The sequence below is a fragment of the Dermacentor silvarum genome, chromosome 3 (genome assembly GCF_013339745.2).
Source record: "Dermacentor silvarum isolate Dsil-2018 chromosome 3, BIME_Dsil_1.4, whole genome shotgun sequence".
Taxonomy (NCBI): domain Eukaryota; kingdom Metazoa; phylum Arthropoda; class Arachnida; order Ixodida; family Ixodidae; genus Dermacentor; species Dermacentor silvarum.
Window position 1 is genome coordinate 193,871,777 of NC_051156.1, and position 26,837 is coordinate 193,898,613.

The 26,837-nt window shown below is 46.6% G+C and overlaps 1 protein-coding gene across 3 annotated transcripts in view; it reads left to right on the plus strand.

The window, feature by feature from the left end:
• The window catches only part of LOC119446386 (uncharacterized), a 261,982-nt gene extending 237,505 nt beyond the window's left edge, over positions 1 to 24,477 (plus strand). For all 3 annotated transcript variants that reach the window (XM_049664106.1, XM_049664105.1, XM_037710809.2), the window contains exons 7-11: positions 13,430 to 13,633; positions 15,344 to 15,578; positions 19,842 to 20,014; positions 21,809 to 22,378; positions 24,262 to 24,477. In XM_049664106.1, coding sequence (XP_049520063.1) covers positions 13,430 to 13,633; positions 15,344 to 15,578; positions 19,842 to 20,014; positions 21,809 to 22,378; positions 24,262 to 24,321 — 1,242 coding nt within the window. In that variant the 3' untranslated portion in view covers positions 24,322 to 24,477. The remainder of the gene's footprint in view (positions 1 to 13,429; positions 13,634 to 15,343; positions 15,579 to 19,841; positions 20,015 to 21,808; positions 22,379 to 24,261) is intronic.
• Positions 24,478 to 26,837: the final 2,360 nt, after the last annotated feature.

Consider the following 26,837-nt stretch of genomic DNA (forward strand, 5'->3'; position numbering starts at 1 on the left):
CCGAGCATTTTAAACGTGCTCGCTTGCCCGCGAGGCGTTCATAACTTGAAGGAAGCTCAGAAGCATTCAATTGGACATTGGGCCACCGGAAAATCTCAAATAGGCCTACACCCAAATTTCAACTTGGCCAACCCCCAAATTTCAGTTGGCTCGACCCCAGATTTCAACATGGCCGATCCGTAAATTTAAGTTGACCCGCCCTCAAATTTCAAGTTGGCCCACATCTAAATTTCAGTTGGCCCACCTTCAAATTTCAAGATGACCCAACCCCAAATTTCAAGTTGACCCACCCCCAAATTTAGTTGGCCCACCCCTATTATAAGCTTCCTAATTCATTTTCTCAGGAGCCCTATCTACTTATTTCAAAATACCTTACAGGCCCTATGAGGAGCATTGAGTAAGGGGTGCATCACTGCAGGACAGTTTTACACGTGAATACCGACACTCCAAGACCACAAAAATGAGTAGAAATCATCGTCACAAAACAGGGCTACAAATGAAGAAAATGCGGTAGCGTAACAAAACATCGGTTAAATTTTATCACGCAAATTGCTCGGGCACATATCGAGCATCGTGTAAGAAAATGTGTAGTTCAAAGTATGAAGGATAAAAAACAATACTGACAATACACAGATAAACCGAAATAACAGTTCAGGGTAGTGTACGAAATACAGGATAAATTTTACCAAGCACATTGTTCGCGCACATAATCAAACACCGCGTAAGAAAAGTTTAGTTTAACGCATGAAAGGGAACCAAAAGTCAGCGTGACGACGTTACATAGAAATAGAGGCGATGGCATACAGAATGACACATTTTTAGGACAGAAACTGCAAGTCCAGGAGTTTCCTGAATTTATTTCTCTCCGTTTGCATGACAGTGTTGTCAGGGAGGGAATTCCACAGGCGGATGGATTTTAGCAAAGCCAACAAATTAAATGCATCCGTGTTTCCGTAGATGCGAGCGAAACTTATATCATTATTCAGTCATCGTGATATGCAACTTGCATGTCCCAGCATCAAAGGCGATCATTAGGATATAGGTATTCTCTTTCTATTTTATTTTTTTTTATTTTTAACACGAAAGTGTTTTATGCCGGGGTCCACCAAGACTTCACTGACGTATTTCCGTCACGGAAATACGTCATAGAACATAATACAAAGAAAGAAACCAGAAGAAAAAGTTCCACAAACATGCAAAATTTGGAAATCGAACCCACGACCTCTCGGTCCGCGACGATAGATCGCCGAGCGTTTAACCCATTGCGCCACAAACGCATTTGCAGAGAGCTACACAGACGCGCCTTATATATCTAACATTCCTCCGTGTACCCGCGCTCTTGCTCGGGGCGGTGCCGCCGCCTACGAGCAGAAAAGAGAAGTACTGCATTATGACACTAACGCGCACCGACAGTGAACGCTTCGGTGGTCTCAGCACTACGACGCCTCGATGCCAGCATTCGAAGGGACGCTGGCATCAAGAAGCACTACCAACGCCACCTAGGTGGCGTTCACCGTACTCAGCACAGCGGAGCGTGGCCTCCGCAATTAGCTCTGAAAATGTTTCTGAAGTTGATCGCGGAGGCTGCAATTACGACGCGCTGTACGCGCTGATTTGACTCGGTGACGATTCAGTTACGTGCTTTGTCTTGCGCGTTGTATTAGTGTGTCAGTTACGTGTTTCGTCTTTCGCGTTGTGCTAGCGTGTGCAGTGTAGTGCAGCTTCCATATGCACGACGGTTGCTCATGGTCATCGACGTTGGTAGTCGTCATGGAGGAGACGTGCCACCAGGCGTCAGCGTGGGTGCATCAACGCCTAAGGGCGCTTTAGCCACAAAACACCAATAGACATTATATATCAATGTGCAATAAACATTACACTACTTCTGTGAAGACACGTTTCACTTTCGTGTTCTATACCGATTCCTATATAAGAGGGATCAACCACATTTTTTAAATTGTTCCTGATCGCTTAAAAAAGCTACCAATCATCTACATTTATACAATCATAACGATTAAATTAACCCATGGCCCTCAGTTCCCAGTGGCTGCGGAGCACCTGACCAAGGCGGCGGTCAGACCTGCTACGCGGCAGAGGGTGCTAAGAATCTCTGGGTCAAGGCAGGCCGCCAATGGAAACTGAACCTGGCAACGTTCAACACGCGCACCCTCTCGAGTGAGGCTAGCTTAGCAGGACTATTTGAAGAATTATCAGGCATTTCCTGGGATATTATTGGCCTTAGTGAGGTTAGAAGAACTGGTGAGGCTTACACAGTACTGACTAACGGCCACGTCCTCTGCTACAGAGGTCTTCCAGATAAGAAAGAATCCGGGGTAGGATTTCTAGTGCATAACAACATAGCGGGCAACATTGATGAATTCTACAGCATTAATGAAAGGGTAGCAGTCGTCGTAATAAAGCTGAATAGCAGGTACAAAATGAAGGTAGTACAAGCCTATGCCCCAACCTCTAGTCACGATGATGAAGAAATAGAACAGTTTTATGAAGATGTTGAACTAGCAATGAGAAAGGTGCAAACTCAGTATACTTTAGTCATGGGCGACTTCAATGCAAAAGTGGGGAAAAAGCAGGTTGGTGAGCAAGCCATTGGCAACTACGGCATTGATTCTAGGAATGCAAGAGGAGAGATGTTAGTAGAATTCGCGGAAAGGAATAGGCTCCGAATAATGAATACCTTCTTCAGGAAGCGCAGCAACAGGAAGTGGACCTGGAAAAGCCCTAATGGAGAAACAAGGAATGAAATAGATTTCATACTCTCTGCCGATCCAAGCATAGTGCAGGATGTAGAAGTGTTAGGTAAGGTTAGGTGCAGTGACCATAGGTTAGTTAAGTCTAGGATTTCTCTCAATTTGAAGAGAGAGAGAGTGAAATTAGTCAAGAGGAAACAGGCCAACCTAGAGGCAGTAAGGGTAAAAGCAGACCAATTCAGGCTGGTGCTCGCAAACAAATATGCAGCTTTAGAACAGGAAGATGAAGATAACATAGAGCTAATGAATGAAACCGTAACTAGGCTGATCTCAGAAGCAGCAATTGAAGTGGGAGGTAAGGCACCAAAGCAACCTGTAGGGAAGCTCTCCCAAGAAACAAAGGACCTAATAAAGAAACGACAAAACATGAAAGTGTCCAACTCAAGAGATCAGATAGAATTCGCTGAACTGTCAAAACTGATCAACAAGAAGAAAGTAAGGGATATTCGAAATTATAACGTGGGAAAAATTGAGGAAGCCGTAAAATATGGACGCAGCATGAAATCAGTAAGAAGAAAACTAGGCATAGGACAAGGCAAGATGTATGCACTGAAAGATAAGCATGGTAATATCATCAGCAATTTCGATGACATAGTAAAAACAGCAGAAGAATTCTATACTGACCTGTACAGTAGCCAAAACAGCCAAGCTTCTTCCATTCGAAATAGTGATGAACCGGATACAGAAGCTCCTTCTATAACTAGCGATGAAGTTAGAAGGGCCTTGAAAGATATGACCAGGGGAAAAGCGCCTGGAGAAGATGGAATAACAGTAGATTTAATCAAAGATGGAGGAGATATCATGCTTGAAAAGCTTGCGGCCCTTTATACGCAATGCCTCACAACTTCAAGTGTACCAGAGAGCTGGAAGAACGCCAATATTATACTTATCCATAAGAAGGGAGACGTTAAAGAATTGAAGAATTACAGACCCATTAGCTTGCTTTCAGTATTGTATAAAATATTCACCAAGATAATTTCCAATAGAATCAGGACAACACTTGACTTCAGTCAACCAAGAGAACAGGCTGGCTTCAGGAAGGGGTATTCTACGATGGACCATATCCATGCCATCAATCAGGTAATCGAGAAATCTGCGGAGTACAATCAACCTCTCTATATGGCTTTCATAGATTATGAAAAGGCATTCGATTCAGTAGAGATATCAGCAGTCATAGAGGCATTGCGTAATCAAGGAGTGGAGGAGGCATACGTGAATATCTTGGCAAATATCTACAAGGATTCCACAGCTACCTTGGTTCTCCACAAGAAAAGTAGAAAGATACCTATCAAGAAAGGGGTCAGGCAAGGAGACACAATCTCTCCAATGCTATTCACTGCATGCTTAGAAGAAGTATTCAAGCTCTTAGACTGGGAAGGATTAGGAGTGAGGATCGATGGCGAATATCTCAGCAACCTTCGGTTTGCAGATGACATTGTCCTATTGAGCAACAATGGAGAGGAATTACAACATATGATTGAGGACCTTCATCGAGAAAGTGCAAGAATTGGGTTGAAGATGAATATGCAGAAGACAAAGATAATGTTCAATAGCCTGGCAAGGGAACAAGAATTCAGGATCGCCCATCAGCCTCTAGAATCTGTAAAGGAATATGTTTATCTAGGTCAATTACTCACAGGGGACCCTGATCATGAGAAAGAAATTTACAGAAGAATAAAATTGGGTTGGAGTGCATACGGCAGGCATTGCCAAATCCTGACTGGGAGCTTACCACTGTCGTTGAAAAGAAAAGTGTACAATCATTGCATTCTACCGGTGCTAACATACGGGACAGAAACTTGGAGGTTAACAAAGAAGCTCGAGAACAAGTTAAGGACCGCACAAAGAGCAATGGAACGAAAAATCTTAGGAGTAACGTTGAGAGACAGGAAGAGAGCGGTGTGGATCAGAGAACAAACGGGGGTAGACGATATTCTAGTTGACATTAAGCGGAAGAAATGGAGCTGGGCAGGCCATGTAATGCGTAGGATGGATAACCGGTGGACCATTAGGGTTACAGAATGGATACCAAGAGAAGGGAAGCGCAGTCGAGGACGGCAGAAAGTCAGGTGGGATGATGAGGTTAGGAAATTCGCAGGCGCAAGTTGGAATACGCTAGCGCAAGACAGGGGTAATTGGAGATCGCAGGGAGAGGCCTTCGTCCTGCAGTGGACATAAATATAGGCTGATGATGATGATGATGATGATGAACGATTAAATGTCATAACTTTGCAAGTTACGCATTTTTGTGCAGATACCAGGCATTACACGTTTTGCGGGACAAGGCTGGGGTGCTCGCCCAAGAAAGCTTATGCCTGAATACTGCTATCAGTATTTAATTAAGACCAAATAAATGCTAAGCGTTACTGCACAGATACAATGTCACTTTAAGCAATGGAGGTTATGCCTTACTAAACGTTCAGCAGCAATTCGCGGGAGTACGTAGAACACATTCTCAACAGCAAATGTGTGCCTTGAGGACGACAGTAAATCGCCTCAGTGATTGTCCTTTCAGCATAAAAAAAGGTTGCCTTGGGCCTTGGGGTAACACGTCATTACAGCAATCAGCTCTAAAGGCTTTAAAGGGGGAAACAGCCTCCTCGCCCGAAACTGCGTCTGAAAGAAGTTGCGATAGCAATAACGAAAATGATAACGATTTTAAGACTGGTTCTTAAATGTTCCCTCGACAACTCCTCGTTCACACTAGAACGCGTTCTTATGTTCGTTATTATTTTCGTTATTAAATGTGCGTGCAAGCGACCCCAGGCAGTGGCGCAGCCAGAAATATTTTTCGTGGGGCGTTATACGCCGCCGGCAGAAAAATAAAAAGAGAGCTTGCACCGAAACGATGTCTTTGTAAATTTTCTGCTTTAATAAAGTCGAAGGGTATAGTTCTTTCTCTTACTGTAATATCTGCATAAAAATGTCAGTCCACACAGGAATCCACGGACGTGATTCATACAGAACATTTATTTTCTCACAAGAAAACACTTGTAAGAAAAAGAACACAAACGTAGCAGACCATTCCTGAATAATTAGCGAAGCACAAAAATAAGGACCACTGTTTGAAATTCAATGCGGAACTGTCGGGCGAGGAAAAAGAACGCGACTAAAATATGGTCGCGGCAATACATGAAACTTCTGTGAGTTCCTCAGTTAGAATCTGAACATTACATAAGACCGTTCGTTCACCTTCACATCTATAAGGGACAAAAAAAAAAAAACGGAACGGAGTCTATCTGCTCGCGTTCAGGCTACACATTTAGCTGAAGCCGCCGGCGGTCGACGGAAAGATGCGTGAAAGGACAGTTTCTGGACTGGCAACAATATCCCAGTGGAGGTTAAGTGCACAACCCAGCAACCCCTTCTGCGATGTTGTAGCTCTGAGATTAGACTTGAGCCTTCGGTGCTGACGGGCAATGTGGCCAGAATCTGCAGCAAACGGTGGATGTTTGGATGCACAGGCGGCGGGCAAAGGGAAGCCGCCTGTGCCGCGGAGGTGGGCTGATCATCGCTCTTCTTCCATTTTTGTTTCCACACAAGGCGCTCAGAAAATTTCGGGGGGTGTTCTGACACCGAAACATCCCCCCTGGCTACGCCCCTGGTCCCAGGTCTCTCTTGCACAACGCTACCGCCAACAAACGCGCTCTTATTCATGAATCGACGCTTATTCCGGTGCAATTTGACAAACCTTCGCTAGCAATGTACCAAATCCTCAGATACAACCTTACAAAGGTCGAGATAGAAATTCTGCCGCGTTTATGCTGCTGTCCTGTTACATTCAACAGCTTTATTGTTGAAATGCAATACCACGCGTGCTTTTTGCAAGTGTTGCTCGCTTTGGTGAGGCCCGTGCGTTTTGCGCAGCGTGGCACTGTGGCGCCATCTAGAACGCACTCGTCAAGTGACTAACGTTGCTCCCAAGGTTCCGGTGCACAGTGCACACCCTTGCATATCTTTCTTATTTTCCCTTATCATTTGTTTTGTTTTTGCGCTATTATACACATGACATGCAAGAGGCTTCAGACAAGGTGACACGCACCTGTGTAAACGCTGTAATTCGCTATCGCAAGCAAAATATGCCAGTGAAAGGAAATAGAAAGGCGGTAGGAGCAAATGGAGAAGGCAATTAAAGCTGGTGCGTGCGGGCGAAATGTCCCACCGGCCCGTGGCGTTTCGCACATACACGCTTTACACAGAAATTTGAAAAGCGAATTTAAGCGAACTTATATGCCCGCGGAAAAAAGAAAAAATAGCGCCCCCGTATTTTCTTATTTCCTTCTGTTTTCGTTTGTGTGTGTGTGTGTGTGTGTGTGTGTGTGTGTGTGTGTGTGTGTGTGTGTTTGTGTGTGCGTGTGCGTGTGCGTGTGCGTGTGCGTGTGTGTGTGTGTGGGGGGGGGGGGGGTAAACTCCCAGTGGGTTTTTAACGATTGCGAATGTTCACGGACTGACAGGTACAAGTATCTTTCCCTTACGCCTTCTGTATCCCCGCGTCAAACTTCGAGCTGCGACCGCCAGGAGCAGCGATCGCTCACCAGGGGACACGCGGAGTGGCTCGCGCCAATAGGGCTCTTAACTAAGGGCTCCAACCTATACGAGGAAGAAGCCCTCCTCTCCCCCCAATTACAAATGAACGCTTTTCTATCATCTCTCTCCCTCGACTAGCATCATGCATTCACCGTGATCGCACTCGTCACGTCGCGACGTCGACATCTCGCCCGATGTATCCGCCTGATTTGGTGTTTCTGTTTCGGCATAGCTTTTAATGGTGAACGGTATAGTGCATAAACATAAACATTCATGGGCATTTAGGTTGAGACTTATGCAGCGCAGAAAGACCAGCACTGCATGAGATTAAACGTTGCATAGGATCAAAATAAACCCATTTGTACGTATCGCCGTTAGTTGGCTAGCATTTAATGAAGCGCTTATTATTGAGGTTCCGTTCACTTAGATGCCAACAAGTGCGTTGGACCTGCATCGTTATTATAGTTTGTGTGTGTGTGCGCGCGCGCCTGTGTACGTGTGCGTGTGTTTAGACGGTGCACCGCAACCTAAGCCGCTCTTTGGCTAACCCGTCCGAAAATTTCCGGGCTGCGACTTGAACCGCCTTGATTGATTCGCCGTGGGTATTTTACGACACACAGTCCTTCTTTTATTTCTTTTTTTTTATATAGTCATTTATATTCGGGTGTAACGCTAAACCTTTAGGTGTACTTTGCATCTCAAACTTTCGGGAGTCTCGTGCTCTGTAAGTAATAAACAGTAAAGAAAATAAAAGCACGTCAAGGCACAATCTTCCCGCGGTGGTAATTTAACTTGAACGGATGGGCATGGACGAGCGAAAGCAATGGCGGTGATTTTACATAAGATGGATGCGGCGGAACCTTTATACCGCGCCTGTCTCGAGCCAATTTAGTCCCTGGAAACGCAAGAGGACAGAACTAACTGTAATAGGGCGCCGTCTAATAAATAAGATGGCTTGAACGGTTCTAGACACGTAATAAAAATACTAGAAAAACAAGAGAGGTTACGGCTTTTACATGCAACTGGATCGAGTTGGCTGGCCGCTTCGACTGCAAAATAACGCTGGACAGGCTTATTAACACTCGAGCTTGTACTTTACGCGTGGCTAAAATTGTGGCGCCTTTATTCTATAGCAGCGGCTACTTCCCTACGCGGTCAAAGGAAACTGTATAACACTGCTATGTGTTGGGCGTGTTGGTATGCGAACTTTTACCGAACCTAAACGCCACAGAAAAACGCTTAAACAAACCGTAGAGAGTGAAATATCATAAAGAAGTCCCGCGCAGTAGTAAATGAAGGCACAGATGAGAGTCAAAGGAGAGTAAGAGACACACGCCGTTCGGTAAACGAGTGAATGTGTGCAAAAGAGTCTGTTGCTCTTTGTCACCAGAGACAAAATGGGTAGTTTGGGTTCTTAAGTGCCCCCAAAACTGTTGCTAATAATAGATCGCTGTACACTAATAAAGAGGGAAAGTTTGGGTAGAAAAGAATTACATGAGAAGTAAACCCAGTTCACCCAATGTGAAATCTGCTGAAACAGTGGAGCTGTGGTTCTCTCGTGTTTCTCTGTGATATTGTGTGATTTTCTGTGATTACCTGTGGATTTCTGTGGGTTTCTGTGATTGTTTGTGAGTTTCTGTGATTATGTTTGTTTTCCAGTGGTTTCCGTGTGATTATGGGTCATGTTTTGACTTTTACTGCTTAACATTCCCTGCTAATTCCCGCTCGAGGAAATCCCTTGCACCGTTGCTCAAAGGCATCTCTCGGCGCTTGCGTCTTTGTTCTGCCTCTTGCTGGGAGAAATCAGGGTTCGCTTTCCTCCAAGTACGCTTGAATTGCGTTTCTTTCATGCGTAGCTCCGGGTTAGCCTCCTGCCGCCACCGTTTCGCTGCCGATTCCCGTGCTCGAATCCATGGCGAGAAAGGGCGCGCGCTCCCCCTCTCCCTCCCCCGGCGTGCGCTCAGACTGAACGCAGCGCCCCTAGCCGTGGGTCTGGGAACCTGCCCCCTGCGTGACATCGGCGTGCAGACGGACGGCGCAGCCTCGACCTACATCAGCTCCGCTGTTAATAAGGAAAACCTCCCACATGTGTCACTATGTACTAGGAACATTCCACGTTGTTGCTATGTGCTAGGAACGCGACACAACGTTGCAAATGTACAGACGTCACGAGTAATGTGGACTCTGCGCATGACCTTTGCCAAGCATGAGCAGCCTCTAGTCATGTTTGAACGTTCAATTCATAGCAAAGCCTTATGGTCACCAATCGGCCAGGAGTATTAAAGAAAGAAGACGGGATAGCTCTACAAGCAGCGCGGTAGGGATTCAAACCTGACCTGTGAATGTTTATTGAGTATTCTTCTTGTGGAACGTTGAAAATATTGTTAAACAGAAATACTTCGTTAATCTAGCTCGTAAAATGACACTTCTAGAACTATGCTAATGTGCAGGTCTGTTCTGTTAGTTGAGGCTTGAAGGAAGCGAGAACGAGACTGGTGTCGATGCCGTCTTCAAAATCCTGCACCAGCTGCTCATTGACATCAGGGTATTCGGCATGGCCTGCTAGATACCACACAAGTGGTGGTTCAATAAAAATTAAAAAAAAGTTCGCTGCGTTTCAAAATACGCAATATCTAATCCTAACGACATTTGTGGACTCTTGTTTCAGAAAATAACTTCAAATGCGTAAAAGCCTCATGGAATCTTTAACTGTACGATTACTTCGCTGGTGGTTTCGTTTGGGCGCCGACGAACAATACATCTGCTTTTCCGCTAAGGAAGCATCAATGACCTTTAAAGCATTGTTTGTCTTTAAAAGGTGTTTTCCTGTTCGTCTAATGCGCCATAGAATGTGGAGCCACTATGCAATCCAAATTTGATGGTTCAGATCATTGCTTACAATTTAATTTTCAAGAGGGGGAGGCCAACTACCTTCTCTCAAGTACTGCACGAAATGCTGCATAAAAGCACTGGGACCATCCGAGAAATTGCCACAGACGACTCCATAGATTGAACCGCAACAAAATTTACCCTATCAACAAAAATTTAGCGCTGCTGTGGTACTCTTCTGCACAGACGTCATCATAATCATCATTTATTAACCATTATAGGCCACTGCTGGGGTATTACATAATGGAGGAGCATAGACAAGATAAAACCAGAAAAATACGGCTGTAGGTGGCGTTCGCACGTGGGTAAGCCCACTTAATGCGATGCACCGAGTCTCTGGACTGCAACCTGCGCCAGGTGCATGAGAATACAGGACATGAACTGTGGGATTGCCCTCAGTGCGTGAAAGAGCGACTGAACTGTTGACTGGTGATCTTGTGTGCCTCGACAGCCAACTGCTGTCAGAGGACGTTATAGTGGGTCCTTGGCGGGACTGAAAATCTAGTTTTTGGGCCGTGTAGGCCTTACTTGACTTTTTAAAAAGTACCGGCCTGTACACTAAGCTTTGAGTAGACTTGCTTGTTATGTGTTTTGCATCTTCCTTCTGTCGTCATCGGCACCCATCATGCCCCTCTTTCTTTCCCTCTTCCCCTTCTCCCAGCGTAGAGTAGCTGGCTAGATGAACGTAGCTGAGGCCTAGCTCTCTGCACTTTGTATCACCGTACTTTTGACTCTTTCTGAATGTTCATTTTCACACTTTCACACAGCTCGCGGTGGTCCAGGCTAGACTAAACACAAAATCTACTAACGCCCGCGGAAACTGCGCATGAGTACATCCGAAGGAGACGTTGACTCCCGAACGAGTTAGTAACTTTCCAGTGCTGGTCGAAGTCAGATGTTCCAATGTTTTGACAACCCCGGCTTATTATTGAAAAGAAAGAACATATAAACCATAAAGCCCACTTTTTGCCGCCGAATAGCTAGCTAACTGCGTTCGTATTGACGTTACTGCAGCTATTCCTCCGTAAGGGACTACACATACGCTGTTTATTTTCTCAGAGTCAGGTATCACCCGCGAGCTCACGAGGCTCCTCTAATTGAAATCTAATCGTGCGCCTCTATTAACCCGACAAGTTGAAGAAAACGAATTAAGAAAGGACGTCTAACACCGTTGGTTTTAAGGAGCCCCTAACTGCTCTGAAATCGATATACTAAGTCAACCAGTTCGCCAAGTCTGCTGAACTGCTGATAACGAAGCACTGTGGTGTGTTGGGTGTGTTGATATTCACACTTGGATAACATTTTTGCGCAAGGAGACAGGGACAAAAGGGAGACGCAGACACTACGATAGCTTATTGCCTCAACCCAGGGCCAATAAAGTCAGGTTACCCTGCAATTCAGCTCCTTCCAAACTGACAACAAGGGGTATGTCTAACATGTCTTGGTAATATCATCAAGAAGTCGTGGCATCATCAGTTCCATACAAACGTAAAGAAACAATCCGAATGTTTGTCCGTAGCAAGCTAACCGAAGACCTTGCATGTATCTGTAGCAGAGGGTTTCCTAAAGAGATCCTATAGAGAAAATGAGAATCAGAATACAGAAAATGAAAAGTACCAGTTAAACGAATAGTTGACGCTGTGCCCTAGGTGCACAGGAAGGCCCGCTTTCTTAAGATGAATAGTGGACGGGTAAAAACGAGGGTAGTTTTCTCGGCACCTGATAAGCTGAGCAGAGTGTGTCGGTAGACCAAGACTTGCCGCAAAATTGTCCCTGGTTGTCGGAAGAGGCATCGAAACCAGTTTCGTTGATCGTGTAGAGGCAGTTGTGTACGACATGTCATTGTCATGTGGTAGGAAATACATAGGAAAATCTGGATGGTGCCTTAATCACCGCTTAAGAGAACATAGTTTAAATGTAGGGAATCACCCCGACGGTCATCTGTCTGTCCATTGTCAAGAGTGCGGATGCGCGCCTTTCTTTAATGATTGCGCTGCTCTTGCCAGACACAGAGATAAGTACGTGCTTGAAATGATAGAAGCACAGGCTATCAGGCGGTATGGTGAAACGTGCGTTAGTGCTGCGTCCGTTGACCTGCTCGATGAAGAAACGGTCTTTTTGGAAGGAGCCGTATGACGCGGTTGACTAGGAGTGACTCGGTTTCGCATTGAGTGTTACTTCCTCAAGACTAAATTGTTGATAGCGCGTTGTGGTGTCTACGTTTCCCTTTTGTACCTGTCTGCTTGCGCAAGAATGTTATCCAAGTTCTGGTAACAAAGTTCAAAGCAACTTATATTGCCTTTGACCCTCGCCTCATTTTTTTTATGGAATGTAGGAACACCGCCAATGTGAAAGGGAACAACAAATTTCCGTTTAACCTTTTCTTTACCGCTTACGAGCACAGTCAACGCCGTAATTAGTCCTAATATAGCTGGTGGCGAATATAATTGTCTTGAGGAAGCATAGCTCGAAGTGTGAATCAATGGCCACTGTATCCGTGACCGCGCTTCTTGTTCTACTTTTGACACTAGATGGTGACACTTGTGAATGTTGTCTGCCAAGATATTTCACCCAGCAACAATCGCAAAGAACTTCGGCCTTCCAGTAGCGCTGGATTTCTAAACGGATAGAAGAAGCGTTATCTGTTCGGCGGTCGAGATAAGCAAAAGTCGTTTCAAGCGTTGCTGAGGGGAAAAAATGCAGGGAAGCGATTAATAGAGACGGGGTCATAACAGGCATAGATAACTCCGTAATACAGTTATAGGTTTTAATGAGGAGTGAGAAGATCAACGAGACATAGGCAAAATGGTGGACTGCAATAGATGCCGTAATGCCTGATTAGCTCAAGCAGTCTAAGTGACTATTTGTCGCCGCACCACTTCAAAAGGGAAGCGAATAAATATAATAATTATTATCATCATTATCAGCACTGCCACTGTATGCAGTTTGATTTTTATTATGCAATGCTTCAACGGGGCTTGTATTGGAAACACGGCTGCCTGAACGCCGCACGGCTGACAAATTCAGTACAATTTTCGTCATTTTTTCTCGCTCACATTGGGTTAAAACGGCAAATTTCTTTATTCCTGGGCTGAGGTAAACAAGAAAAAAAAGGTTTTATGCAGCGGTTTCCTCAGCACGAGGGCATAAATCCCAATTTGAACACAACCGAAGTGCCCCCTTTTATATTGGCGCGGACTGTACTTTTGATGCATTTTTTAAAAGAATACGCTCGCTGACCCCAGGTGGAGACCCTGCAGAGGCAGCTGCGGAAGCCGAGCAAGAAGTCACAACCCCGGGCCATCCCCGAGCTGCCAGAGGGACGCGAGCTGGTCGAGGAACAGCTCCAGGAGCTGACGCAGAAGCTGCGCCTGCTCGAAGGAAACCTGGGACAGACCGAGCGTCAGGCACAGAAAGTGCGTCGCGAGTGGGACAAAAAGATGGAAGAGGTACGTGTGTAATGCTTGCGTCGCCCCGTATCCGATACTTTTTTCGCGTCCCCAAGTCGCACACAGTGCCAGAGTTACAATGTGCCGCATCAACAAATGAGTTGAACTTAACCACAATCGGTTACTGAACTTCAGCTGGCACGGAATAATTAAGTGCCTTTGCCACCAGCGTCCGGTCCCGCCAAAGTTCTTTAATGAACGTATTAATAATCATCAGCATTCCGCACGCAGCTCTGGCTCCGATGGCTGCGGCGTGAACTACGGCTTGTTCACAGTGTAAGATTAATGTAGCCGATAACCCATGCCCCGATCGCCGGTGAGACAAAGGGCTGGCTTCTCCGCACAACGTTTGGAATTGTGGAGAAGTCGGCTCGAATGAAGGCTTTGTCGCGCGCTAGGGAAGCCGACGCTACAGAAGCGTGCTCCATGGCGCGAGGCGCATTGTAGAGGAAAAACAAGCTTTAAGGAACACTTCGGAGTGTGCAACTCAGGCAGCCATCGGGAGGCAGAGTCCGTTATCACATATAACCAAACTTTGACTAATGCTTTAGCAGAACGTATCCGTGAGTCGAGTCTCTCATAGGCGGGCTTCGCCGCACAAAATAGCTTAAAGCGGGGAAGTCGACTGTGAGGAATGCCATTTTTTTACCCGCGCATGCGTACAGGGCTGCGCTGCTGTGGCGCGTCTAGTCCACCGCATACAGGTGAATGTTCGTGTGATGCGATCGTCGTATTGTATTATTTGTGGTTTCTACAGTGTCGTTGGAGGTGAGCGGATTCAAGTGTAGCTTTGACAGCCTTGAGTCAATTAACTTAACTATATTCGGTGACAACCTAAGAATTACGTGGTTATAATTATGTACTCTGTCAAAATTACACAAAATTACACAATTTTCATAGATGACAAGAAATTTGATTCACCCGTAAGCACGCGTACAACTGTGGTATGAATGTAGAGTACAATATAACGTATCGAACATGCAATGCATCGTACGTAATATAAACAAAACAGATGAAGAAACAAAATAGTAGCTGGTGTCTGCTTGAGACTGGCTTTCCCACACATCAGAAACACTATTACAGTGTACATGCAAAAGTATTATTGTCAGCCTCGAATTCATGAATGACACCCGAGGCACACATAAGTACAGAGTCTCTACTCAGGCAAACATAATTTGTGCATCATTGTGGCTGTAGGAAGACTTTGCCTCGAGATGACGGTTAGGTACCACGTAGACCAGTGGTGAAGAAACTCGGCGAACAGCTGTTCTTCAAGATGACCCCATAATATTAGATGCGCCAGCCAATTATGTTCGCGTTCTTGCGTGACGTCAATCGTGCTCGCGTGTTTAAAGCAACCGTTCTCCCCGTACCGATCGGTCTTTATGTCACTAGTTGCAGGATGAAACCTAAACGTCTAGGGCAAATTTTATGCGTGATCTTGACATCACTGCTCAGTCATAGATAACATTTTAGCTGGAAAAAAGCTATCTTTAGTTTTTCCATTAGCCTACCATTTACATTATTAGAGAAAAGTCATTAACCTGTGGGAACATACGGGGTTTTACATCGTACTCCCATATGTTCACGTGGGATTAATGGATAAAACGCTTCTAGTTTTTTTTTTTTTTTCGGCAGAGTTGTCGATTAACTTCGCCATTTCTGTCGAAAGAGAAAGAGAGAGTTCACAAGGAGCAGTCGCATGCGCAGGTGTACCAGCACCTGTTCGAGAACAGGTACCTGTCGCCGGAAGACGCCTTGCGCGAGAATTGGGCCGACTCATCGGCGCCCCGCATCCTGGTATCGCGGACGCAGGACGAGGGGCGCTCGGGCGGCTCGCTCAGGGTGCGCGCCGCCAAGTTCATGCCCTCGTCCCGCGCCAAGAAGAAGGAGGACGCCAGCCACAACGGCTCCATCATCAAGAAGTCCGCCTCCAACACCTCGCGTGAGTATGTGCCGGCCCTGCGCACTCCGGCGCATTGTTAAGGCGAAAGTCTTAGGTGTCTGGGTTCGGTCTGGGTTCTAACCCAGATCAAAATCGAACCCGGGCCTCCACGGTGCGAGACGAGCACGCTTTCCTGAAGGCACGGCTGCTCCAGGGCTTACTAAAAAAGGTGTGCCTAGCACGTGCCTTATTGCACACGTCACGTGGTCACAGAGACGCGCTCGTGCCACAGCTCGCGCGATTGTCGTCGTCTTCCACAGCTCGATCCGATGCCGCTGATCATGCCAGCGTACCCATACTGCCCCTCGCGCTCGTGCCACTGCTCGCGCGTTCGTCGTCTTCATCCATAGCTGGCAGGCTTTCACCTTCACGTTTTACAAACGTGTAACACTTGCTTACTATTTATATGTAGCATTCGCGGGGGAGCCAGTAGCCGTATTATGTAGGATGTCTTTTCATTTTCCATTCTATATGCGCTTCGTCGTTGGCTGGCCCGGCGTCCGGTCCTCGTTAGCACCAGTATCGGCCACGCTCTCGCACAGCTGATAAGAAATAATCAGAATCGAAGGATATCACGTGTGGTACCTCAAACCTGAGGTGTAATACGGCTGTCATTTTGTATTTTAGATTTTTTGCCGTTTTAACTACATAATATTCCATTGTGTAAAGTTTAAACAGTTGCATTACTCGATTTGTGAAGGTGTATGCGTCTACGTTGTAAACCCACGCTGTCTCTGCCTCACGGTCAACAGTATCATAAGTAATTAAAAAATTCTTGACGTAACATGACCTCCAGGGTCGGTAATTTGTAAGTATTCTTTTTGAATGTGTAAGCATTTCTATGCCTACCAAACGAGAAACCTGTCCGTCACGTGACAATGGCTCATACGCACGTAAGGCTGAGGCTACAAGCGTTCAGCAAAGTGAAGCGAACAGTTCACACATTCATTGAAATCACCCATACAACACACAGAACAGCATACGTTTCAAAAAAGAACACGCTAAAACAAGCATCCAAACCATTAATAAAGCATTGCACACCCCCTCAGCAGGTTTAGTGGTGGTTTCGCATCAGCTACGCTGGACATCCACTTTGGCAGGTTGATAACGACCGATAAGGATTGATAAGGATCGGATCGAGTACGGTAAGGGTGTGTCAAAATTCTCGATTGCAGATTCCGCTATATAACCGCGAACTTGGTAAAAAAACTCGGTCTGGTCAACAGCGGCCGCGAATATGCCACCGTAGACCAGAAACACCGCGACGCGAAGACACACACGCGTACACTCGCCCCAAGCGGCTCCTACGCAAAAAGGGCGCCTCGCGAACTTGGGGGAGCAACATGTAACACAACCTTGCTGTTCGAGAACGCAGTTTTATCTCACTCTGTTACATGGCATGCAGCACCCAGGGTCGTAAAACGCAAGCTCTAGGTGGTCCGCGAAGGGGTCGGACCGGGGGTGGCGTCGAGGCTGCAGGCGCGCGCGCAGACCGCCCCTTGCGGGACTGTCTCCGCAATGTCTTTCACTCGCCTCGTTTTCTAAGAAAACGGAGTCTGGTGGTGTCGGCGTTCGTTGTTGCCTACAGATGATAACGACCGATAAGGGTTGATAAGGGTTGGATGTAGTCCGATAAGGTTGATAACGACCGATAAACCTTGATAAGTGTTTACACTGGTCGGATCAAGTTTGATAAGATTGATAATGACACCGCTCTGCGTGGAGATGAGCGAGTTGCACAATGCTTACACATACTTAGACAACTCCCGTGGAGTTTCTGCGTTAGTTTTACCAGCGAAGTTGTTTAAGCCAGCCTTAATTGTGGTTTGTGGTTCGTATCAAGAAAGTAATTAGAAATAAAAGAAACTAAACTTTCTTGCCGAGACGGGATTCGAGCCCACGTACCCACGGTCCCAAGGCAAGCGTCGCAACAACTAGGCTATACAGCCGACGCTTGCAGAACATGCATTTATGCGAACCATATGATTGCGTTCGAGCGTCGTCGTCTTCGTGCACAGCTGGCGCGTTCGCACGCTCGTGCTCTGCGAGGTGAAGAAGATGTGTTGCGCGCTATGATAGCGAGAGAGAGAGAGAGAGAGAGACGCATTCACGGAGCGGGTCTGCTGGAATGCGTTGGCGGCATTGCAACACGGTACGTGGAACGCGGTGTCGGCATTGCAACGCGGTGATGGTGTTGCAAGCTGGGCTATGCAACGCGCAGTAACAGGCCGTAAGTTACCGCGCGAATAGAAATTATCATCATCATGAGTAATAAGATGAAAAGTTCGCGCGCACTTCCGGAAAATGCTGGGCTACGATCGCCCAGCTTTGCTGTTTCAAGCGTTGCGCGGCCGAGTGCAAGGTTAAGCGTTTTTTTTTTTTTTTTTCATCGAGTCTATTACTTTCTTGTTAATAGTACTGCTGATAACGGCGAGCCCGGGTTCCTGTGAGCTGATGCCGGAGACCCAAAAAAATATAGTGAAAATTGGTGCAGGCCTGACGCCTGTGTCGGAAGCAGGAGAACGCGAAGCTTAATTTCTAGGTATCTTCGCGGACGTGCTTGCTTTCTGCTTTCCGCTTCTCTCGAAGTCTGCCTAGGCGTCTCTGGTGGTTTCGTCTCATCACCACTCGGATTTATAACACAAGACTGCCCATAATCGCTTGCACGGGGACGCGCTGCTCGACGCGATTAATGCGTAGATGCTTGAGTACGCTGGGTTTAACCTACTGTTTTGTATGTGTTGTGTGTGCTGGGCGCACTGCGCGCGTGAAACGCCAGACCCGAAACTTCCGCGTGAGCGCGTTGCGCTGTGCTCGAGATGAGCCAGACAACCAACAAGCAAACCCGGTTGAGTGTCTAAAGAAAAGTTCGCTTCAATTTCAAGACAGAAAAGAAAAAAGGTACAGGCAGATACGCTAACTAGAAGACACTCTTGTTGGCGGACTTACGGAGAGTGACGGGGGAGTGGAGTCCATGCGTCTGCATGCACCCACCGCGCCATTCCGTCCTCTCTGTTTCTCATCTTTCAATGAAAAATATATCTGAGAAAATATGGCCCCAAGTATAAATGGCTCTTTCGTCCAGCTCTTCTTCTTCTGTCTGGGATTTTACGTGCCAAAACCAGTTCTGATTATGGGGCCACACCTCAAACTTTTAGCCGATCAGAATCACGTTTTGACATTTTGGTTTGGCTGTATACCTCGCGTTTTTTCTTTCTTAATTGGCTTTTCTCTAAAATCTTTTTGGGGTTTATACCCCTTTTCATTTATGTTTAATTGGTTTAAACCTGTCATACCTTTGGTGATGCAGGTCTCCCTCGCAATTTTTTTTTTTTTTTCATTTTCAAGGGGCCCAAAAAATTGCCGTAGTAGAGGGCTCCGGATTAATTTTGACCGGCTGGGGTTCTTTAGCATGCACTACAACGCAAGCACTCGGGCGTTTTTGTATTTCGCCTCCATTGAAGCTAAACTTTCATTGAAGATCGAAGCAGTAATTCGGTCACGATCACCTACAGCGGGAATTTCAAGATGGCCGTCCACGGTCCTTGTTATAAAAGAAAACAAGAAACTCCCTTTGTGCTCCTTGCTGCCTCAATGGTCCTTGCGTTCTTGCTCACTTTACGAGCCTCTGCTTACTCTGTGGCCTACAAGTCTCACTTAATGTAATATTTGTCTTTGCCTTAAGCCTCTTTACAACAGAGATTGATTGATTGATTGATTGATTGATTGATTGATTGATTGATTGGGTGAGTGAGTGAGAGAGTGAGTGAGTGAGTGAGTGATTGGTTGGTTGATTTATTGATTGATTGATTTATTCCAATGTCTGAAAGGCACAACCAGGCTATGAAAAAAAAAAGCCGTAGTATAGGGTTCCGAATTATTTGTGATCCCCTGTGGCTCTTCACAGCTCACCCAGAGCTCGGTAGACCAGCGTTCTTTCCACTCTATATTCGAACCCGCGTCATTGTGCTCAGAAGCAAAACTGCCTTGGCGCCGTGCTACCGCTCCAGCGGATACTGTGTCTTTCTTAGTAGATTTTCGGCTTTAATGGGGATATCTAACAATGTGTTTTCCTAACAATGTATCTAAGAATGTGTGTTTCTAACAATGTATCTAACAATGTGTGTTTCTCTATACCTAAAGCAGTCAACAACGGTGCGGGCAAGCCGCCGTGCTACCGCTCCAGCGGATACTGTGTCTTTCTTAGTAGATTTTGGCTTCAATGGGGATATCTAACAATGTGTGTTTCTCTACCTAACGCAGTCAACAACGGTGCGGGCAAGGCCGGCGACGAGTCCGATGACACGACAAAGAGTTCGGACTCCAAGGAGATGGAGGACACTCGCACCGCTTCCAAGAGCCGCCGGAGCCCGCTGCGCATCATCGGAGACTTTCTCGAGTCGCGCAAGGGTCGCTTCGGAAGCACGCACAAGAAGGTACAAAGCCTGCATCGCCGCTCGTTGCACGACGCGGCTTGTGCGGCGTAGAAAGATTACAAATCGGAAATACGCTCGTTGAATAATGAAAGCCCACTATAGTAGACTAGTGCCGGTGTTAATTGTCCATCTCTCTGTAGTTTCTTGGCCGATTCTATTTTGTTGGACTGTCGACAGCACAATCATATAGCCAAATTTCACACATTGTGCTGCAGACCTGTCAGGAGCGGGAAGGAACGTTTGATATACAGGGAGTCATAGAGAGTGTTGTATAGCGTGAAGGGAGTCAGTACGATTACCCGAGAAATCTTTAATAGCACTTCGACAGATGGCGAAAGCATTGGGTTGCAAATTGCGGCAGAGAGTCGCGTTGCAGCAACGAAGTTGGTTATGAATGTGTACGTCGCAACCCGCCAGCGCTTGAACGGAAACGGCCATGTTGCAAATCGACGAGACGAGTCAAGATGTCAAGACGTCAAGACGAGTTATAGCGCGAGAAACACACAACGACCCAAGACGACGAAGTGGACAGACACGGTTTAGCGCGAGTGGTAGCAGTTCTCGCGTTAATACTCCCCTTGATAATGTTGAATCAACAAGACCATATTGCCACTCTGAACGATCCATAAGTCCTACGCGAGCTGATCTGAAGTACCGGTAGAAATCCACCGCAAACGTAGTGGTTGTTAAGTGGTGTACATTGTCGGAGATCGGGCTGTAGTTGGTATTCCAGGGTCAAACTTCTTAGCACTGAAACAATGAACAAGGCCGACGGGAAACTACATTGACAAGCGCTTGTGTATGTCGTTGCCCCTTTGTCTCGTTCAATGTTTGTTTCCGCGCTAAGAAGTTTGATCATGATTTGCAGGAACGGCTGGAGTTTTATCCAGGAGATCGCTCCGACAGCGCACCCACGTCTCTGCATTTACGATGGTAGCTGAAACCACCTGCCTTCACCTTACTGTGGTACATATAGACGTAATAATTCAGCCGGGACAAGTGCCCTTGATTACAGCGAGGGTATCAGAACTAGAACAATGTATTCATGGACCCTAGTGCCTGTCTTTATTATAGACTTCTTGTCGGAACGAATTTGTGTTCTTGTAACTATATCTTTCTTTTTTTTATTATGGCTAGAGGCAGGTTTCGAACGAAAGAAAAAATAAAGAAAATAATTCACGGACGCGTACGATACTCCCTTATGCGAAATTCGAGCGCAGCTGTATGCGTGTTTTCATTTCGCGATATTTTGGCTGGCGCGGACAATCTGACTCGTGCTGTACGTTGCAAACGTAGCGAAGTGTGGGGCGACTGCCTCGCTAATCGGGAGATCGTGAAAAGCGGTGCGTGGATGACGCGTGGGCGCGATTCACAGCAGCCGCAGACAGACCTCCGCTCGTGCAGTGCTTTATTTCCATACAGATGTCGCGCGCTACTCTGGCGCCATCTCGTTGCCATCGCTGCCGCAGAGCCGCCCGTCTTGCGCAGCACTACGCTTTTCTTCTCACGCCTTCGCCATACCCTCCTCCTCCGCTTTCCGTCTCACGGTTTCACTGCACCCTTCTCCTCTTTTGTCCTCGCGCAATCTTCGCTATCGCCGTCTTTCATCCGCCGCTGCGCTCCGCGTTCGCTCGGTTACGAGGGACGCCGACGCTCGCCGCAGAGACGGGCGTCGCTGCGCTCTAAAGAGCCACGAATCTCTTGCTTCGCATACATATATACTAGTTGCCCCGGTACACCGCGGAGCTAAACGCCCTTTCCTCCTCCCTTCTTACTATGCCCTTTGTTACGCAGTCATTCCGGGGCCGATCCGAGTCCCAGAACAAGCGGCTCAAGGCGCACCACGGCGGAGGCGGCGGCGGCGGTACCGGCGCTGCCTTAGCGACGGTCGGCGCTACTGCAACGGCGGCCTCGTCAGCCGACGCCGCCTCGCTGTTATCGGCCGAGGAACAGCACATGGAGCTGCCGTACCTGCAGCTCCAGGAACAGGAGTCGCGCCTCGCGTCACCGGCCGTCGAGCACCCGCCTTCGTCGCACGGGGCGGCGACCGAGGGAAACGGCCACTCGGCGTGGAGGTCGGGCTCCTCGCCGCCGCCAGAGGAGCTGGCGTCGCCCGGCGGTTCCGAACCCAGGCGAGGATCCGGAGGAGGGGGCACCGCCGAAGCCAAAGATGGCGACCATGCCGCCCTCGTGGCGGCCGTGGTGGCCAGGAATGAGGAGCTGCCTTTGCTGCACACGGACAGCGGCAGCTGCTGCTCCGAGGACGACGCGCATAGCCTCGACAGCGGCTCCAGGCTGCTCTCCGAGGACCCCGACGGGAACGTGCGCTGCCACATCGACCCCGAGATACTGGCCGAGATCGAGGTGGGTACACGTCTTCGATAATTTTCCACGGAATCTGTGGCGGGGCCTACCCAGCGCGATCTGTGTGGTCTCCCTTCCCATGCGGAAAAATTGGAGAGTGCTTAAGCTTCGCCTTTAAAAGTGGAGCGCGATAGCATTCAAAGAACTTTACGGCTTCTCACGCTTCCCGGTAACTGCAGCTTATGTAACCTCAATGTTTACCGGGAAATACTGGCGGCGAACTCTATGCACGAAGGCGAGCTTTCTGGTATAAACGCGACCTCTTTCGTCGGCCGATCGCGGAGGTAGTAGACAGCCGCGCCAAAAAAATAAAAATTACATCATTTTCCCGTTTTCGTTATCGTTTCGCACTTTTAATATTTGAGTCTTAGAAGATTTAACATAAAATAAATGCTCTGTCGGCGTTTTCTTACATGCAATTTGTTTGTGGGCTGCCATTCTCAAAATTCCGAGGAATAACTTTGTCAAGAACGTAAGGCAAGGTATGAGCAACTTTAGTGATAGAATGATGTGGCAATATAACCCGCATATCCCGCATGTCATATAGCAAGGCGGCAAGGCGGGGCATATACATATACCTAAATATATAGCGGAATGTTCGCTCACGGGACGCCAACGCCGATGCCGACACCGGATTTTCTGCGACACGGGGCGCTTAACGCCATCGTGATAATATACAGTGACTCTATAGAGTGCGGTCGCGCTGCTAATGTGGCACACGCAGGGACTCTGGCACGTAAACACTGGACACGAACCTTCCAATGGGAAGCATTCTTCGCCGAATCACGCCAGTTTTTGTGGTGTTGTATCTCGCGACGTATCTCGGCGTTCTTGTGGGCCGATTCCGATAATAGAGCAGTCTAAAATTATGTGCCACTGGTTATGAGCATTGGGTATCTGCACTGGGGCCACCGGGCGTGTGCGACTGGGCGTGTGCCATTAGGTATGTGGCCCTGGGACCCCTGGTAATAAACATGTTGCAGTATCGCCAGGCAAAGCACTGAGAGCAATATCAAACCAATAGACAAATGCACGAAGTAATACTCGTAGTACTGGTCGTATAAGTTGCAGTGAACTTCACTTACTACTATATTAACAAGCATGTTGTCACGCTAGCACAAGCAAACGTGAACAGATCTCACTCGATGAGCGCGGACACTCGCTGTCACAACGCTGGCGGGATGGAGAGCGGCAGCAGCGGTGAGTGAACGCATCATGCAGCCCCTCGCTTCAACGCGTCTCCAAGACATGAGATCACGCGGCCTTCAACAGACGCGCGAGAGACGCGAGCACACAGCGCACACGAAGGCACCAACTACCTCGGCTTGCCCTACTTTGTACCCGCTGAATGTTACCCCCAAGATAAGGCATGCGCGGTGGCGCTCAGGCGCACCATGCGCAGCCACGGCCTGGCTGGAATATAAAACGCGCGCTCACCTCACAACCTTCCGTGTCCATTGGGCCAATCATGACGCCTTAAAGTCACCGTTATTTCATTCATTCATTCATTCCTGTACAGCGACCGTACTTAAAATGCATTGCTGTACTTGCATTCACACTTCAACTAATCGCGAAAGCTAGTAAAATAAAGTTGAAGGTGAATTACGAATAAGTCTACTGTTGATAATTGCGGCCCACCTTGCCGTGCGTTAAGCATGTATTCCAACTTTATATAGCCTATTCTATATTTCTTAAGAAACTTGTATGCTATTTTTATAGCAGGTCTCTCTGACAGTCTTACTTGAGGACCCGCTTTGCTAACTTTTCTCGTGCAGTTTATTTTAAAGCGAAATCCATCATAAACCTGCCCAGGCCTTAGCTTTGGGGCGCTTTTACTTGCTTGTGACTCACTCAGTTGTTTTGCTCTTCTTTTCTGGTCGCAGGCCTTCGAGCAGATGGCGCAAAGCTACCTGAAGCGTCACGGTCACGACTTCCCTTTTTGAAGACGACTGTTGTTTGTTCTTCTCGCACCCTTCTTGTACATAGGCACATCTTTTCTCACGTGATATATATGTTAATCTGCCACCGTCTTTTGAATACGACGACACCTAAAATAAAATTGTTATTCACAGCTGGTGCACAACAGTGTTGGCACAAACCACATTTGGACTATTCATCCCTTTCTTCTGCTTGAACAATTTCTGGTTTCTTTTTTTTTTCTTCTCTCTGCTGGCAAGCTTACACTCCTCAGACATCCTTGCTCATGTGCATTCACCTTTTGGAAGTTAAACTAGAAGCGATATTTGAGAAAATTGTGCATGATATTCAGATGTACCAGGCACAAAACATGAAAGACGTAATCTTTTCGTCTTCGGTCATTCCAGGAAATTAGTACTACTTTGCGTGACACCGTTTCATCACCATCGTATACTCAAAAAACAACAGGGCAAGTACAATTCGTGTCCAGTGTGAAAAGGTCAAGCAGCCACGCAGTAGCATACCTTTTTTCCTATGCTTACAAAACGCACGAGACTGAGGCAACCAAATGTAATAGATAGTCACGTTGTCCCCATACAGGGTGTCCCAACTATCAGGCACCAGGATTTAAAAACATAACTCCCGATACAGCTTTCTGTTGCTCAATACGTGCTACATAAAAGGGTTTTTTCGAGTGTGAAAGAAGCCCGCGAATACATGCAAAGTTCTTCGAGCGGCCAGTCGCGCGGTAATTTTGCGTGTATTCGCGGGCTTTTTTGACGCTCGGAAAAACAAACAATTTTATATAGCACTTATTGAGCAACAGAAACCTGTATCGGGAGTTTTTCATGTTGCTGTAGAATTTTCTCATTGACTCTTTTCATCTAATATATATTTGAGGAGTTTATTAATCAGCTAAGATTAATTATGTAATTAGGCGGAATGCAAAAATAATCTGAGTATCTCCAAACGATGGTAAACAACATTACCTTGCTTCTGTCCAGCTACGTTGCATTTGCATATTTTTTAATCTTGGTGCATGATAGTTGGGACACCCTGTGTACCCTTGAGACCCGAATACATATTCACATTTCAAGCTGTATTTTATTGTCTACTGGTATGTTACAAACATACCACGGTTAGGCGTCAAAAGCTGCATCTCCATGTACATGGAAGAAATAACCATCTATTCATGTTCGCTAAGGTAAAAACTGCATTTCCTTGCATAAACGCAGAAATTGAGATAGAACTACGTGTAGTACATTGCCATGTTGCTGCTGCATCCTGGATGTTCAAGCAACCTCGACGAATTCGAACCACATCAAGATTGTTTTCTACTGTCTGTAACAACACCGAAGCATGTCTAGATCGATTTCGTCTGAAATTTCTCGAAACCAGATGACGAACCACTGCCGTACAGCTCCACATGCAACAGGCTTCATGACCAGGTTGAATATTTTGAGTAATCAGTGACGAGTTAATCTTGAAAAACAGTGTAGGCAATATACAATATAATGTACAAAGGGTCTCATGAGGATAGAGATATATCTTCGTTTTCTGACATATATATATATATATATATATATATATATATATGAATTAAAAAGATTTAAAAGAAGTGCAGGTGCACGTAGAAAAGCAAAAACATTTAATTTCGACTTTTCGACCGGGGTCCGGCCTTCATCAAGATACGTGCGCCTGCACTTCCTTTAATTTATTAGACACCGGATCCAGAGAGACACTTCCTTCATATATATATATATATATATGGTTCAAAATCAGTTGTGATAAAAGCGCTACGGTGTCTATGCAAAATGCACTTGCAAAGACGATTTATGCGCTTTGACGGACACAGTTATTCCTACAAATTGGAGTCGCCGGACACGTAATTACGGAAAATCATTTTTTTATTTCTTGGGATATTACAATTATGGCATACGTTTATATTTGAAACGTTAAGATAATCGTACCTGACGACACCTTTCCTTTGTTTGATTCTCCTGGAGCACTTCTTGTTATGAGATATTCAATTTGACACTCAGTCAGCTAATTTTGCATCCAGAAGTGTCGGATCTCGATACGATGTCAAGCTCGCATTGTAACTTAGCTTACTACCTGTGCCACATTCGTTTGCAAGATGGGCGAAGCTTATAAAAGCTGCGCTCTTGCTCTCGGCTCGCGGAGACGATGAACGATTGACTTTTTCCTTCGCCCTCACGTTGGCGTTCCCTCACGGCTTCAAAGTGAAGTGCTCTTCAAATACGATTGTTTTAACGTTTCAGATATAAACATATACCTTAATCGTCGTAGCAAAAAGTTAATTAGGAAGCTTTTTTTAATTAGGCGTTGAATGGCTCAAATTGTTCGCGATAATTGCGTCCGCCAAACTTAATTATTCCGCACCATGGAATACTAACTGCAGCTTCTGCGAGCACCTGAATGCTGAGGAGCTGTTTCCTCTAAAAATATAGAACACTACATATCTGCGTATATACTGAGCTGTAGTTCATGAACCCTGCTCACTGGCTTCTCTATAACCGGA